Source organism: Vanellus vanellus, assembly GCF_965231255.1.
Source record: "Vanellus vanellus genome assembly, chromosome: 7".
Classification (NCBI taxonomy): domain Eukaryota; kingdom Metazoa; phylum Chordata; class Aves; order Charadriiformes; family Charadriidae; genus Vanellus; species Vanellus vanellus.
Window position 1 is genome coordinate 15,987,315 of NC_138912.1, and position 13,162 is coordinate 16,000,476.

A 13,162-nucleotide genomic window follows, 5' to 3' on the forward strand; every position below is an offset into this window, starting at 1 on the left:
TGGGTGATGTGGGGCTGCCCCTTCGCCCCCAGCCTCGGGGTGATGCAGGGATGCATCACGGGGGACCACCCCCGTTTGGAGGGGATACGCGAAGGCTCTCAACGGTGACGGAGCATCACATCGTCGGTCCCGCTGTCCCCAGACTTGGCCGTAGCCCCTCAGCGGGCTGGGCAGCCCGGAGGTGCTGGCCTGCCTCTCCACCCCCCACCCCACCCCCCTCCCGGCGAAGGGGGGGAGGCCCCCGGACTCCTCCTCCGGCCGCTCAGGCGCCTCCAATGAGCCCCGGTAGCACCCGGGCTGCCTGCCCTGCCCTGCCCTGCCTGCCTGCCCTGCCTTCCTTTCCCTTCCCTTCCCTCTCCCCCTCCTTCTTCCATCTAAAAATGGGAGAGACGAGCCAGGCCACCGGACCGGGGCTGCCTTCCTCCTCCCCCTCTCCTCTTCCTCCTCCTCCTTCCCCCCGCTCCAGCTCCAGCCTCTCCCAGACGGTCGGGAAAGGGACCCCGCAGCCCGGCGGGGACATCACTGGGGTGAGCTCCCTACGGGATGGAGGGAGACTGTCCCATCCCCGCTCCCCGTCTGCCCCACGGTGTCCGTCCCCGTCCCCCCCAGCCCCTGGCCTGACATCCCCCCCCCAACACCTCCCTTTCCCGGCTCGGGATTCCTGATGGGATTAGCGGGGATTTGCCGTGCGTGAGCCGGGAGCTGCTGGGTGCTACGGATCTGGCTACCGTGCTGGGGGGGCTGCGGGGAGCGCCGGGCTCTGGGGACGCGGGGCTGCTCCCGGGGGACGCAGGCTCACCCTGCCACAGCCCTGTCGCTGTGGGGCTGTGGGATGCTTATTGCTCCAGGGAAGACAGCCGGGTGGAGCACCCAGGGGTGCCCCTGCGGCTGATGGGGTGGGATACCCTGAATGCCTCTTGGGTCCTGCTGGGTGCCCTGATCCCCGGTGGGCTGGTCTCGACCCCCTGGGATGGGTCAGGGCTGCAGGGTGTCCCTCCGCAGCCATCGGCTCCCCACAGCGAGGTCCCCCCCTTGCAGCTGGAGAAGGTAATGGAGGCACAGGTAGGGGCAAAAGTTTAGGAAGTGACTGCATGTGGCCTTTGGGGGGGGGGGGGGGGAATCTGGGACCCGCCATGGGGAACTGCACCTTTCAGCAGCTCTGGGCCTCTCAGGCAGGGAGGGCAGCTCGCAGCAGTGGCATCTGGGTGCCCTCATCTACAGGAGGGGATGGGTGTCTCTCCCTCCTCCACCTGCCCCTTTCTGCCCCCTGCCCCCTTCCCCCTCCCAGCTCCAGGGCAGGGGTCCCCGGGACAGGCAGCGGGGACAAGCGGCCTGAGCTGGGCTGTCGCCAGGCAAAGTCTCAAGCCACAGCCACGAGACCAGCCACAGGGAATCCAGATCAGCTGGGCTGGGTGGTGGCATGAAGCAGCGCTCAGCACAGGGCTCCGTTGCGTTGGGGTCTTTGCTCTGGGACAGGGACATCCCTACTAGAAAAGGGGCAGTGAACCAACACAGTTCATGCCATGTGTGACCTGTGCTGATCCCTCTTCCTCTCTCCCAGCACCTCACCTTCCCCCTGCTGTCTGTCACCCTCCTGGTGTCCTTCGGCTCCTCCATGCTCTATGGCTACAACCTGGCCGTGGTGAACTCGCCAGCGGTGGTAAGGGGGGGGCAATCTCTCTGGGAGCAGGGGAAGGGGCTCTGCTTCCCTCCCTGGGAGGGTGGAGGGATTGCCCCACATCAAAATGATGGCGTTTCCCTCGGGCACTCGCCCACAGAGAGCAGTTCGAGGAGAGGGGCGGCATGGGAGAGACATGGGAGCCTGTGTTCTTGTACACCCCTCAGACTGGTCCCCCTGGGAAGGCAGGGGCTGGGGAAAGCTCCCCACAACCTCCTTGCTCCAGCTCCAGCTCTGCCTGTGGCATCTCTTAAGCCCTCTGGTGCTGAGGGTGGCTGAGCAACCAGACCAGCACATCCCAGTCATCATGTCCTGCCCTGCTTCTCCTGCAATGCTGTTAAACCCACAGTGTTTTTCCCTATGGGGCCGGTCTTCCCATCTTCCCCTTTCTTCCAACGCATTTGGTGCCTGTGTGTCTCTCTCTGCCCCGCAGCACATAAAGGCTTTCTACAATGCCACATGGTCCCAGCGGTATGGACACGGGCTGGCCTCTGGCCCCCTGACCCTCCTCTACTCCCTGACCGTCTCCATCTTTGCCCTGGGTGGGCTGGTGGGCTCCTTGCTGGTGGGGGTGCTGGTGGAGCGGTACGGCAGGTAAGGGGGTGGCATGGGACAGGGTGGTCGAGGGGTACGATGGGGCTGGAGGTGCTGCTCTGCTGCTTGTGCCCTGCTAGGAACGGCACGCTGAGCCGCAGTGCTCTCCTCGTCCTCCTGGCCGGTGGCTTCATGGGCTTCAGCCGGGAGCTGGGATCCCCTGAGATGGTGATCATTGGCCGTTCCATCACGGGGCTTCACTCAGGTAAGCGCTGCAGGGCTGTGCATGGCCCCTTCCTCATGGCTTGGTCCCCTACAGCCCATTCCCCGGGGGCTGGAGATGACTTCATATACCCCATGGCCACAGGTTCTGTGGTGAGGATCTCCATGGGACAGACAGGGTCACCTCCCTGGCCATGAATCCCACTGTGGATGGTGCTGGGCATGGGAGGAGATGCACTGAGGGTTTGGCTGGGCTGCCTCTCCCATCCCAGTCCTTCCTGTCCACCCCAGGTATCTGTCTCAGCGTGGTGCCCCTCTACCTGGGAGAAATAGCCCCCAAGAACCTGCGGGGTTTCCTGGGCCTCATGCCCAGCATCTTCATCTGCCTGGGGATTTTCTTCGCGCAGGTCCTGGGCCTCCCAGAGCTGCTGGGTGAGGTGAGCACAATACTCCGGCCCACGTGTGTGCTGGACCCTGCTCTGTCCTTCCTGTGACACATCCCATTTCTACTGCTCTCAGGACAGGTTCTGGCCTCTTTTCTTGTCGGTGGTGGTCGTTCCTGCCTCCCTCCAGCTCCTGCTGTTGCATTGCTTCCCTGAGAGCCCACGGTACCTGCTGATAGAGAAGAACGATGTCTGCAGGGCCACTGAGGGTGAGAAAGTGTTCTGGGGTGGGGACAGGATCTGGGAGGTGCTGTGTGCTTGTCCAAGGTCTTCTGAGACCAAGGTGCATCCTCACAGCATCCTTCTACACCCAGACCCAACAGCCCACCATAGTCTTTATGGTTCAGCCCTTCGCTCCTATCCAGTTGTGCTGTAGCATTTCCAGGGTGCCCATCACCGTGGTGTCAGGCATCTCCTCAGTTCCTATGGATGTTCAGCCCCATGGGTCAGGGAGGTCCCCTGGGGAGGCTGAGCCAGGGCAGAACCAAGCCCCTGCCCCTGCCCGGTGCCATACCTATGAGCATCCACCCTGTGATGGGGAAACATGTGCCTGTGACCCCCACTCTCCCCACAGCGCTGCACTGGTTCCTGGGGACACGTGACGTGCAGGATGTGATTGAGGAGATGAAGGAGGAGCAGTGGTCGCTCTCCTCCGTGGACATGGTCTCCGTCTGGCAGTTGCTGCGAGATCGCTCCGTCCGCTGGCAAACCCTCTCGGTGGTGGTGGTGAACGCCGGCATGCAGCTCTCGGGGATCGATGCCGTAAGCCCTGCAGGGTCCTCCCCCCAGGAACTGCCTTTGCAGAGGCTGAGCTGAGACCTGGCAACTCATTTCACCAAGTGCCCCCTGGCTCCATCCCCCCGGCTCACACTGCGTCCCCTCCTTGGCAGATCTGGTTTTATACCAACACCATCTTCGAGAACGCCGGGATCCCCGTCTCCCAGACCCCCTACACCACCGTGGGCACTGGTGCCATTGAAGTTGTCGCGGGGCTGATCGGGGTGAGTGATGGATGGACAGACAAATGCAGCCCCTCAGTGCCTGAGCTGAGTCCCCAGCTCCCAGCACCACCAAACAGGGGGTTCTGGCTGGACCCCAAATGCTGTCCATGCCACAGCACAGCCCCTTTTCTGCAGGGCAGAGCGTTTGGCACAAAAATGGGGTGGGGAGATGGGATGAGTGGGTCTCAGTTTGTCAGGTCACATCTAGGAGGGGCTGGAGAATTTTGGGGTGAGTGGGTAGCAGGGAGGTTGGGGGGAGATGCCAGGCAAGGAGCAGGTTGGGGGTGATAGAGGGAGCTAAGCAGTTCCTTCTGGTTCCCAATTTCATGGTCACTCCGTTAGCACGGAGTCCCCATCTGCCCCCCCAGCCAAGCACCAGCCTGGCCCGGGGCTAGCAGCCCTGGCCCCCCCAGCCAGGCCTCATTTAGCTGGAGAGTTAGCACTGGGCCAGGCAGATTTATGGCCCTCGTCCCATCTGCGAGTGTCACCCGGGGCCAGCCCGAGGCACTCGGCACTAAATCCGCTCCCTGACAATTAGAGAGATGGATGAGGGGGTGGCTTCTCCCAGAAAACTGGGGCTGAGTGGGGGGCTGCTCCCCTCTCCTCATAGCTCAACCCACGGCAGAGTGGGGCCCCTCGGTCAACGCCCTGGCCCTCCAAAGGGTGCCCCATTCTCCCCTGCCCTGGCCATGGGGCCGCCCCAGCCCCCGGCAGCCTCCCGGTGTGCAGCCGGATTGCTCGGGAGCAGCTCCGCAAACGGCCCCCGACGGACGTGCCGAGATTGGTTATAAAATTACAGGCATTTGTTCTGCTGTCAATACCCTGCTTGCTCCAGCCACCTCCGCGCCGCCTGCCCGCACCCTGCCTCCTCTGCCCGCTGCCCTGCAAACAGCCCAGCCCAGCCCAGCCCAGCACCTCCGCTCCGCGCCGGTGCAAATGAGGCCGTGGGGACACCCCAGCCAGCCCCAACCCTGCACCCTAACAGGGCTCTGCAGGACCCCACTGCCATCCGGTGCATGCTGACCCTGGGACCCCGAAGTCCTGGTTCTTCCCATGTCCCCACCCCAACCCTGGAGCATCCTTCCACCTTCAGCTGGATTTGGGGTACAGGGGGTGCCACTGTCCTGGTGGGGAGCGCCCCACCACCCCTTCAGTCTCTGCTCTCCCTCGGCAGTGCCTCACCATCGAGAAGCTGGGCCGGCGGCCCCTCATCATCACTGGCTTCTGCACCATGGGTATCTGCTCGGCTGGCATCACTGTCTCCCTGCTGCTGCAGGTAGGATCTGGCCACTGCTGTCCCCCTGGGCCACTGACATGGCTGGGGCTGAGTGACGTAGGGGTGGGTATCACACCAGGGGAGGGGGCGCGCATGGAAATGAGGGGCGAGCTGGGTCTTCCAAGCAATGTTTTCCCTTCAAAGTTAAAGGGGAGGAAAATTCAGAGCAAAGAACAACAAAAAAAGAAAACCCAAATCCACATGAGAAAAATCCTGCTACTTCTGGTAGCTTTTCTACAGAATTAGTTGTCCCCAGGGAAGTGGCTGTGAAATACCAGGGGAGGTGGAGAGGTCCGCAGGGACTTTCTTCTGCTGCCTGCTCCCAGGGGATGCTCCTGCAGCTCTGGGAACATCTCAGCATCACGAGTCTCTGAGCTTTGCCAAGGCTGACCCTCACCAGCTTTGCCACAAACCACCCATTGCTTGTCTGCATCTCCCCCATGTGTCCTGCGTGGCCACTGTCCCCAAGGGCCGCCGCCAAGCTGAGGGGCAGGCTTGAAGTCCAGTCCTGAGGACGCTGGGCATGAAGCTCAGGGCCACCACCTCGGCAGCATCCCCCAGCCCCGTGTCCCCTCGCAGACTGCCCTGCCCTGGATGCGCTACGTCAGCGTCGCCTGTGTGGTCGGCATCATCGCCGGCTTCTGCGTGGGACCAGGTGGGTCTGGGGTCAGCGGGAGCGGGGTGTGGGAATCGGGGTCCTGGGGGAGCAGTGGCGTTTGCAGGGAGGTGGCAGGACTGGTGCCTTGGCCCCTTCCCTGTGGCCAGACCCTGGTTTACTGTGCTGCACCCCTCAAGCATAACCCCACCACAAGTCCTTCTAGTGCCGTACGTCCCCAGGGCATGGTCCACCTCCTCCTCCTCATCCCTGCTCCCCATCCAAGCCCAGGAGAAAGCCCTGGCAGCCATCCCCATGCCTCTCGGAAGGTGTCACTTGGTCCCATCACGGGGCAGCTGATGAGCATTGTCCTGCCCCTAACCGAGCACTGGTGCGAGAGTGGGCTCGAAGAGCAAGGAGTGAAACCTGGACTGGTTTACCCAGTTGATGTATTAGCAGAGCTGCTAACAGATCTATAATTCATCTTCAGCCCAGACTTTATTCACTGTAATTACATCTTTAATTAGGATTTTAATGGCTCATTGTTCACAAACAATGATGAATAGGAGTTTTAAAACAAAATATATATATCTCTATTCTGGGCGAGCTGTGAGTAAGAGTCCGTCAGGGGCTCCACTTCTCCCTCACTTATGGACTTTTTTTCTTGTTTGTCTTTGGACCATCTTTTATAAAGAGGTCCCAGTCAACCCTGTCCCAGGCAGTGGGACCCAACCCATGTCACCGTGTCAAACACAGTCCCCTGCCAGACCCCCATGTGCCCTGGGATGAGTTCTGGACCTCGGATCCTGCCCTCCAGCAAAGGGGCAGTCCTGGGACCCAGGGCTGCCAGCTCAGTGACACATGGCAGGAGGGCCTGAGTCCTTCTAGGAGAAGTAGCTGCAACCCTTGTTCGGTTTTTAGTAGCCAAGTTGGCTTGGGCAATCATCTTTAGTCATTCTGGGTTTTTTTCACAGTACAACTTGGGAAGAACCAGTTGGTAAATGGCATTTCTGTGTCCTGCGGGAAATTCTGATGCTCAGAAATGTGGCTGCTTCTTTCCTGTCCAAATCAGCCACGGTGTCCAAGCCTTTAACTGCTTGACAGAAGGAAATTTTCTAAACCATTTTGATCAAGGCAGGCTGGAAAGGGCATTATGGATGGCACCAGAAACATGTTTCCCTGTGCCTATGATCTGTATGAGATTTAATATATCAGTATTAAGCAAATTATTGCAAAATGAGGATCCAGATGAAAAGTTCCACCTTGACTTTGACTCAGTCTGAAATTTTGCAATCAAGTAACTTGTGAAATTGGCCTCAGCGCCCAGCTAGGTGCAGCTGTGGTATGCCGGGGTGATGTCACTCAACAACTGATATGGGTCCCAAAGGGAGACTGAGCGCAGGACACTGGTCCACCCATCCCCATGCTCCCCATCTCTTCCAGCCCTCTCAACACCACCACTTTGACCTGTGGGTCCTGCTGGGCTCCAGCCCTGTGGCTGCAGGGCTGAGACAGGCAGAACCTGTTGACCTTGGGGGTGCCTGAGGCAGTCTGTCCCCCATCCTGTTGACCTGTACCCTCCCTCTGCAGCTGGTGTCCCCTTCTTGATGACAGCCGAGCTCTTCACGCAGTCGCACCGCCCAGCTGCCTACATCGTGGGAGGGTCTCTCAACTGGCTTTGCAACTTCACCATTGGCTTCATCTTCCCCTTCTTGCAGGTACAGGTCCGGAGGGGCTAGGGAAGTGGGGAGGTCATGGACGTGGCATTGTTGCTCCCCCAGGACAGGGTGCCAAGCCAGACTTAACCCCAGGGATGCCCATGCTCCTGGCTCAGCTCGAATCTGGCCGGAGCCAGCCCAGGGAAGAGTGACAGGAGGGGACACTGCCTCGTGCCATGCCCAGCTTGAGATTGCCTTGGTCTCTGCCCCGTCCCTGCTCTCTTGTCCCCAGATGTCAGCTGGTGCCTTTTGCTACCTGGTTTTCTGTGGTGTCTGCTTGCTGGTGGCCCTGTATGTCTACCTCATCATCCCCGAGACCAAGAATAAAACCTTCATGGAGATCAGCCACATCTTTGCCAGCCGCCGCTCCTTCCTCTCCATCCCAGCTGACCTCATCGGGATGATGAAGTTCAATGGCTATGGAGCCTTGGAGAGCAGCTCCCTGGAGGGCTCAGGCTCCAGCTTGCCCTGACCTGCCCCCATGTCCCACTGTGGGACCCCTGCCCTGGGCAGGCTGTGGGGGACAGGGGTGGTGGAGGTGGAGGTGGAGGAGGCTCGGCGGTGGGGAGAGAAGTGAGGGCCAGTTTGCTTGGACTCGATCAGCTCAGCATCTCCCAGAACATCTCACCACACCGTAGCCTGCGGCCAGGATGAACTCCAATCATGTGCCAGGGTTGCACCAACCACTGTGCGTCACCCCCGTGCTGGAAGAGATGCCTTCCAGAGAAAGGGGGACCTCCTGGGGGCAGGGTGTCCACATCACTCCCGGGCACAGGGACTTGCCAAGAGCTGCCCACACAAGGTGTTTAATAAAGACCGTTGCCTCCAGAGCTGGTGTCTGGCAAGCATGACCTGGGATGGCAGCGAACTGGAACGTGCTGGCACGGGTGGGTGTTTCCCCAGTGCTGGGGAGCACTGGGGAGCAGCAAGATGGGATGGGGACCTTGGTCCCCTCCCTGCTGTGCCTGGGTGGGAAGGTCAGAGTCACCCATTTCCCAGGATGGGTGGTCAGGGTGTCTCCTGGGCTCTTGCATCTCACTCCATGTTGGTCACCCAAACACAGACTGAGTTGCAGAAAGGCCACGGAGCAGCTCAGAGCTGGGGGTGACCATCCAGCCACTGTGCCCTCCCCCCCAGCCTGGTGGCAGCCCCGCGCTTCCCAGCCCTGCTGAGTTGGCCCTGCTGAGTGCTCCCACGGGACCCCTGCACCCTCCCAAACTCTGCTGAGGACAAAGGGGTTCCGGGTGCACCCACATCCCCTTGCTGCACTCCATGAATTGCTGTGACCCTTGGGTGCTCTCCAAGCACGACGTCTTCCACGTTTCTGCCCTGGATCCTGTGGTGGGGGGCTACCCTGTTTCCTGGCCCAGGACCATCGCAGCAGCTCCCACGAACATCATGGTATTAGGGGCTCCTCAGGGAGCTGCCATTTGCAGGGAAACCACAATATTTTGCTCTGGGAGGAGATAAAAGCTGGGTGGTGGAGAGGGCTGCGTGGCCAAAACCCTCTGGTGCCAACACAGACATGATTTATTTTGTTGCAGGTAATTTAGCCCTCTTTTTTTCCAGCTCCCCAGTCCATGATGGGCCCACAGCTTGGACGTTTGGTGCTTGTGGTTACTTGTTGGTGTGCTAGGCTCCAGCCCATGCGAGGAGCTCACCCTTTCTGTATCACTTGGTAAAGCCTCGGGGTGCCTCCAGGGGTGGGTGGGTGCGTGCTGGGCCAATGGGGACAGGGACTGGGCCATACTGGGTCCCCCAGTGCCTGGTCCCAGCCCCTCCATCCTCAGCAGCCGGCTTGGGGTTCTCCTGCAGCTCGAGCTGCCTAAGGGACATCACTCAAAGCAGGGGTCATGGCTCCACAGCATCAGCCGCTTCCCACTCTGTCTCCCTCCCGACTCGGCTGCTCTCAGCAGCAGAACAGAGCGGTAAATATGTGCAGCATTACATATGTATAATGGAGTGTAAATAACCCCAAAAAGTGCATTGTAAATAGACTCCAAGTTTATCCTTTATTAATGAGGCACTGAGTGCCCTGCTGTTTTAGAGCAGCGAGACTTTCATAATATCAAAACCTAAATTACACTTGTGTCTCTCATTCCCAGCAAACGACAGCATCATTTCAGGCCTCTTTGCCACTTGTATTTATTTATTCTGGTATTTATTTCTTTCTCCCACCCAGCATGCGGGGCAGCTTGGAAGATGCCCCCTGCCCTCCATGTGGGAGGCAATGGCCCCCCTGGAGCAGCCCCCCCCATCCCAGGGTCCTGGCATGGCCGAGGAGCCAGAGTGTTGCCTTATGGCCAAGGACTGCTTCGTGCTGGCTGGGGAGATGGGGCAGACCTGGGAAACATGGGGTCAGGACCCATTTCTGCCAGGGCTTCAGACACCATCAGGGCCAGAATGCCCCTCTTTCCAAGGACTGGAGGTCACTGGCAAAATCTTATGGTACCTTTTGGGTGCATTTGCTCCTGGGGACCCTTGTGAGGGTACCGTGCCAAGGGACATGTCCATCCTCTGTCGGGCAGGACCTGGAAGGGTTGGAGCACGGAAACCCCATGCTCATGGGTCACTAGCTTCTCATCACCTTTTCCTTTAGGATATTGGGGCAGGATCTCTGTTTGGGGCTGTCAGTCCAAACTGCATATCTCCTCTCCCCACTTGCCCCCACATCTGGTACTCTTGCAAAAGCAGAATTTGGTCTTCCCCTCTGCTTGCCCTGCCCAGGGAGGCATTCCCAGCCACTCCACTGCAGGCTTCTTGGGAAGGATATGGCTGGGTAGGCTCCAAGATGCCTCCCCATGTCCAAAGCAGCTCTCTGGATTCAGGCCTCCAAAAGCACTGGTTCTGTTTGGTGAGGGTAAGGCTGTATCCTCTAGCAGTGTCCAAACAGACCTCGAAAGATTGGAGAAGGTGCAAAGAAGAGTCTGAGAAACTACTTTGATGGCTGAAAATGCTCCTGATCCTCTTAAAGTTTGCAGAAACGAAGTTGAAGGTGACTTTCTCCAAACGCGTAAGTGCCTTCTTGTAACGTACCCGATGCTAAAGGGTGGGTGAGTTTAACCATTGAGGTATACACACGGATGGCTGGAACTCACCCCAGCCAAACTGGAATGAGAAAGAAGGCCCCAGTTTGAACTCTCCAGGTACTTAGAAGTGGGTTCCTCAAGGAAATGGTGGTGGCCCATCACTGGATATCTCCAGATCCCACAGGAAAGCTGACTGGGAAGCTGATGAAACCTTGCTGGACACAGCCTGGTGTCCCTGTGCCAGCACTGGTGGCTGGTGAGGCAGCACGTGTCCCCAGGCTGTGGCTGGATAAGCCAAGGAGCATGCGCACTCTGCCAGTGTTCATGATCCCTATGGCTCCCACAGGCATGGGGTCCTGGGGGATGGATGCTGCTAATGATGGGGACCCACTAAGCTTCTGAGGCTGAAACCTTCCTGGACCGGTTTCACCAGGTGCCCTAACAGCAAATTGTCCCTGTCACCCCAACAGGGGTGCCTTCGTTCCCCCACAATCTCACCTAATGGCAGAGGTTCTATCAGGGACCACTTTTGAGTGGGATGCGGTTCCTGTGTGCTCTGAGCAGGGTGAAACCCCTGTTCCTGCCCCCGTCTGCATGGAGAAAGGGGAGCTGGGGCAGCACCCCTCTGCACTGGGGAGGTGGGTACAGGATTGGTCCCCACCTTGTCTTCCCAATGGAGGAGAGGCTCCAGGGCCGAGCAGCTCCGTAAGGCAGTTTGCTGCTCAATGGTACACAAAACTGCACCGCAGCCTCATGCCCTGGCCTTGAGGGCCACAAAGCAACTTGAGGTGTTGTGGTGGAGGGCTGAGCCTCCGGCACAACATCTCCTGGCCCAGGCTGGCTTTCATCCAGGTGGGTTCATGAACACTTTCCTCAGCCATGCTTCCAGTGCTGCAGCCACGGGAGAATACTGGACACGAAGGGCACTGCCCAGGTGAAGGTCAGTTTGTAAACAGCCCCTGTGTCTGCAGCCTGGGCCCGGGATGCATTTGGGGCCATTCAGAGTAGGGCAAAGCTGGCAGAGGAGCCAGTGTGGCTCCATCATCAGCCCTCTCCGGTTTCGTCTCAGGAGCAGGGGGAACCCAGTTGTGGGGTCACACGGCAGCATGGATACAGTGCATCTGGCACAGCACATCAACCCACGGTGATGGGCAGGCTGATCCCCCGCCAAAGCTCAGCATCGATGCTCACAGGGGCTCTGAGGCTGCAGGATGGGATCCTCCATCTCCCAGTGCCCGCACTGGGGCACTCCACACACACCCCCATCACAGCCCTGTGTGCAAATGGACCTTCAGTAAAAGAATGAAGGGGGGGAAAGGGAAGGGAACATCTTCCCTTTGGATACAGGGTTTGTTCTGCACCAGTCCCTCTGCCCTCCCCGGTGCCCCCAGGCAGGGGTTAAAGAGGTCCTGGTTGTATTTTGAGGTTGGCAAAGCTTAAAGCAAGGGACTGGAGCTGCCCCCAGGCACCCCAGGGGTGGTTTGGGAGATGAGCATAGAAGGGGAGAGGAAAAAGTGGCGAAGGAGGAGGACATGGCAAATGATGGAGCAAGGAGCTGGGACCATTCCCTCTCTGCCACCAGCCTGGCCAGACCCAGACCCACAGACAGTGTTCGTGGTGATAACTGCCAGGACACAAGTGACTCAGAGAGCAAAGGTTGCACCCCCAAAATCAGGAACACCCCCCTAGATGAGTAGTTTTGGGATGCAGCGAGAGGCTCTCGGCACAGTCCCAGGACATCTTCTGCCTGGGAAGGGTGATTTCAGCCGGGAATGGGTCCTCTTGGCGCCCTCTCTTGTTTTCACTTTGCACAGCGGTGGCAGAAGTCCACCAGGGAAGGGGACAAGGACGCGGCAGTGGCAGTGTGCCCCTTCCAGGTGCCACAGCCCCACGCACACCTCGCGCTATGGTAAACCTGTCTCGCTCCCAGCTTAAAGTTATCCCACAGCGGGGTCTCCCCAGGCTGAGCCCACAGTACTCATCACCTAAAAGTGCAGAGCCGGCTCCAGCCGAGCCTGCGGTTCACACGGACTCTGCAGGGAAAAACCCTAAAAAAGGTGATTTTTTTACTGTGTTCTGAGTAATGGGCACTCAGCTGAAACCCAGCACTTCAGAGGGGTGGAGAACAGTGATTTGTTTCTTTTAAAAGCCTAAAATATTTCCTCGGCATCAACCATACCCCTTCATCCTCTTAAAAAAGAATAGATGATGAACGATTTAAAGGAATACTTTTGGGGGGAAAAAAAGTGGGTTTTACCCTATAGAAAAAATAATAATTACATATTAATGCTGTCGGGTTCATGTCTGGCTCTCCGTGGGAGCAGATCTTGGCAGCAGGCGCAGGGTGCTGGGGCTGGTCCGGGTGCGGGTGCCCGATGTCAGGGTGGCCGAGGTGACAATGCCTGGCACCGGGGTGGCCAAGGCGAGGGTGCCCTGTGGAGGGCGCGCACCAGCAGATGGCACTCCCAGAATTTATTGCTACAGCAAGCTGCCTCTCAGAGAGCAGTCATGTAGGAGATGTCCTATTATATGGGCAGTTGACTTTAATAGTCATTGTGTGCTTAAAGCACAGCAAAACAACAGTGGGAAAAAAAAAAATCCCCACTCCACTTGGATGGCCCTTTTCCCCCCAGCCCTGCTAGTCTATTTGTACAGTAAATTAAAAA

The 13,162-nt window shown here is 58.7% G+C and overlaps 1 protein-coding gene across 1 annotated transcript; it reads left to right on the top strand.

Annotated features, from left to right (window-relative positions):
* Window positions 1-1,133: 1,133 nt before the first annotated feature.
* LOC309674391 (solute carrier family 2, facilitated glucose transporter member 9-like) lies at window positions 1,134-7,939 on the top strand (the record flags this gene model as incomplete). The annotated part of the gene is made up of 12 exons (XM_082486415.1): window positions 1,134-1,172; window positions 1,562-1,660; window positions 2,112-2,272; window positions 2,353-2,477; window positions 2,726-2,871; window positions 2,954-3,086; window positions 3,452-3,639; window positions 3,768-3,878; window positions 5,053-5,154; window positions 5,734-5,809; window positions 7,340-7,467; window positions 7,700-7,939. 12 exons carry the CDS (start codon window positions 1,134-1,136, stop codon window positions 7,937-7,939), a joined length of 1,548 nt encoding a protein of 515 aa, XP_082342541.1.
* Between the last annotated feature and the right edge of the window lie 5,223 nt (window positions 7,940-13,162).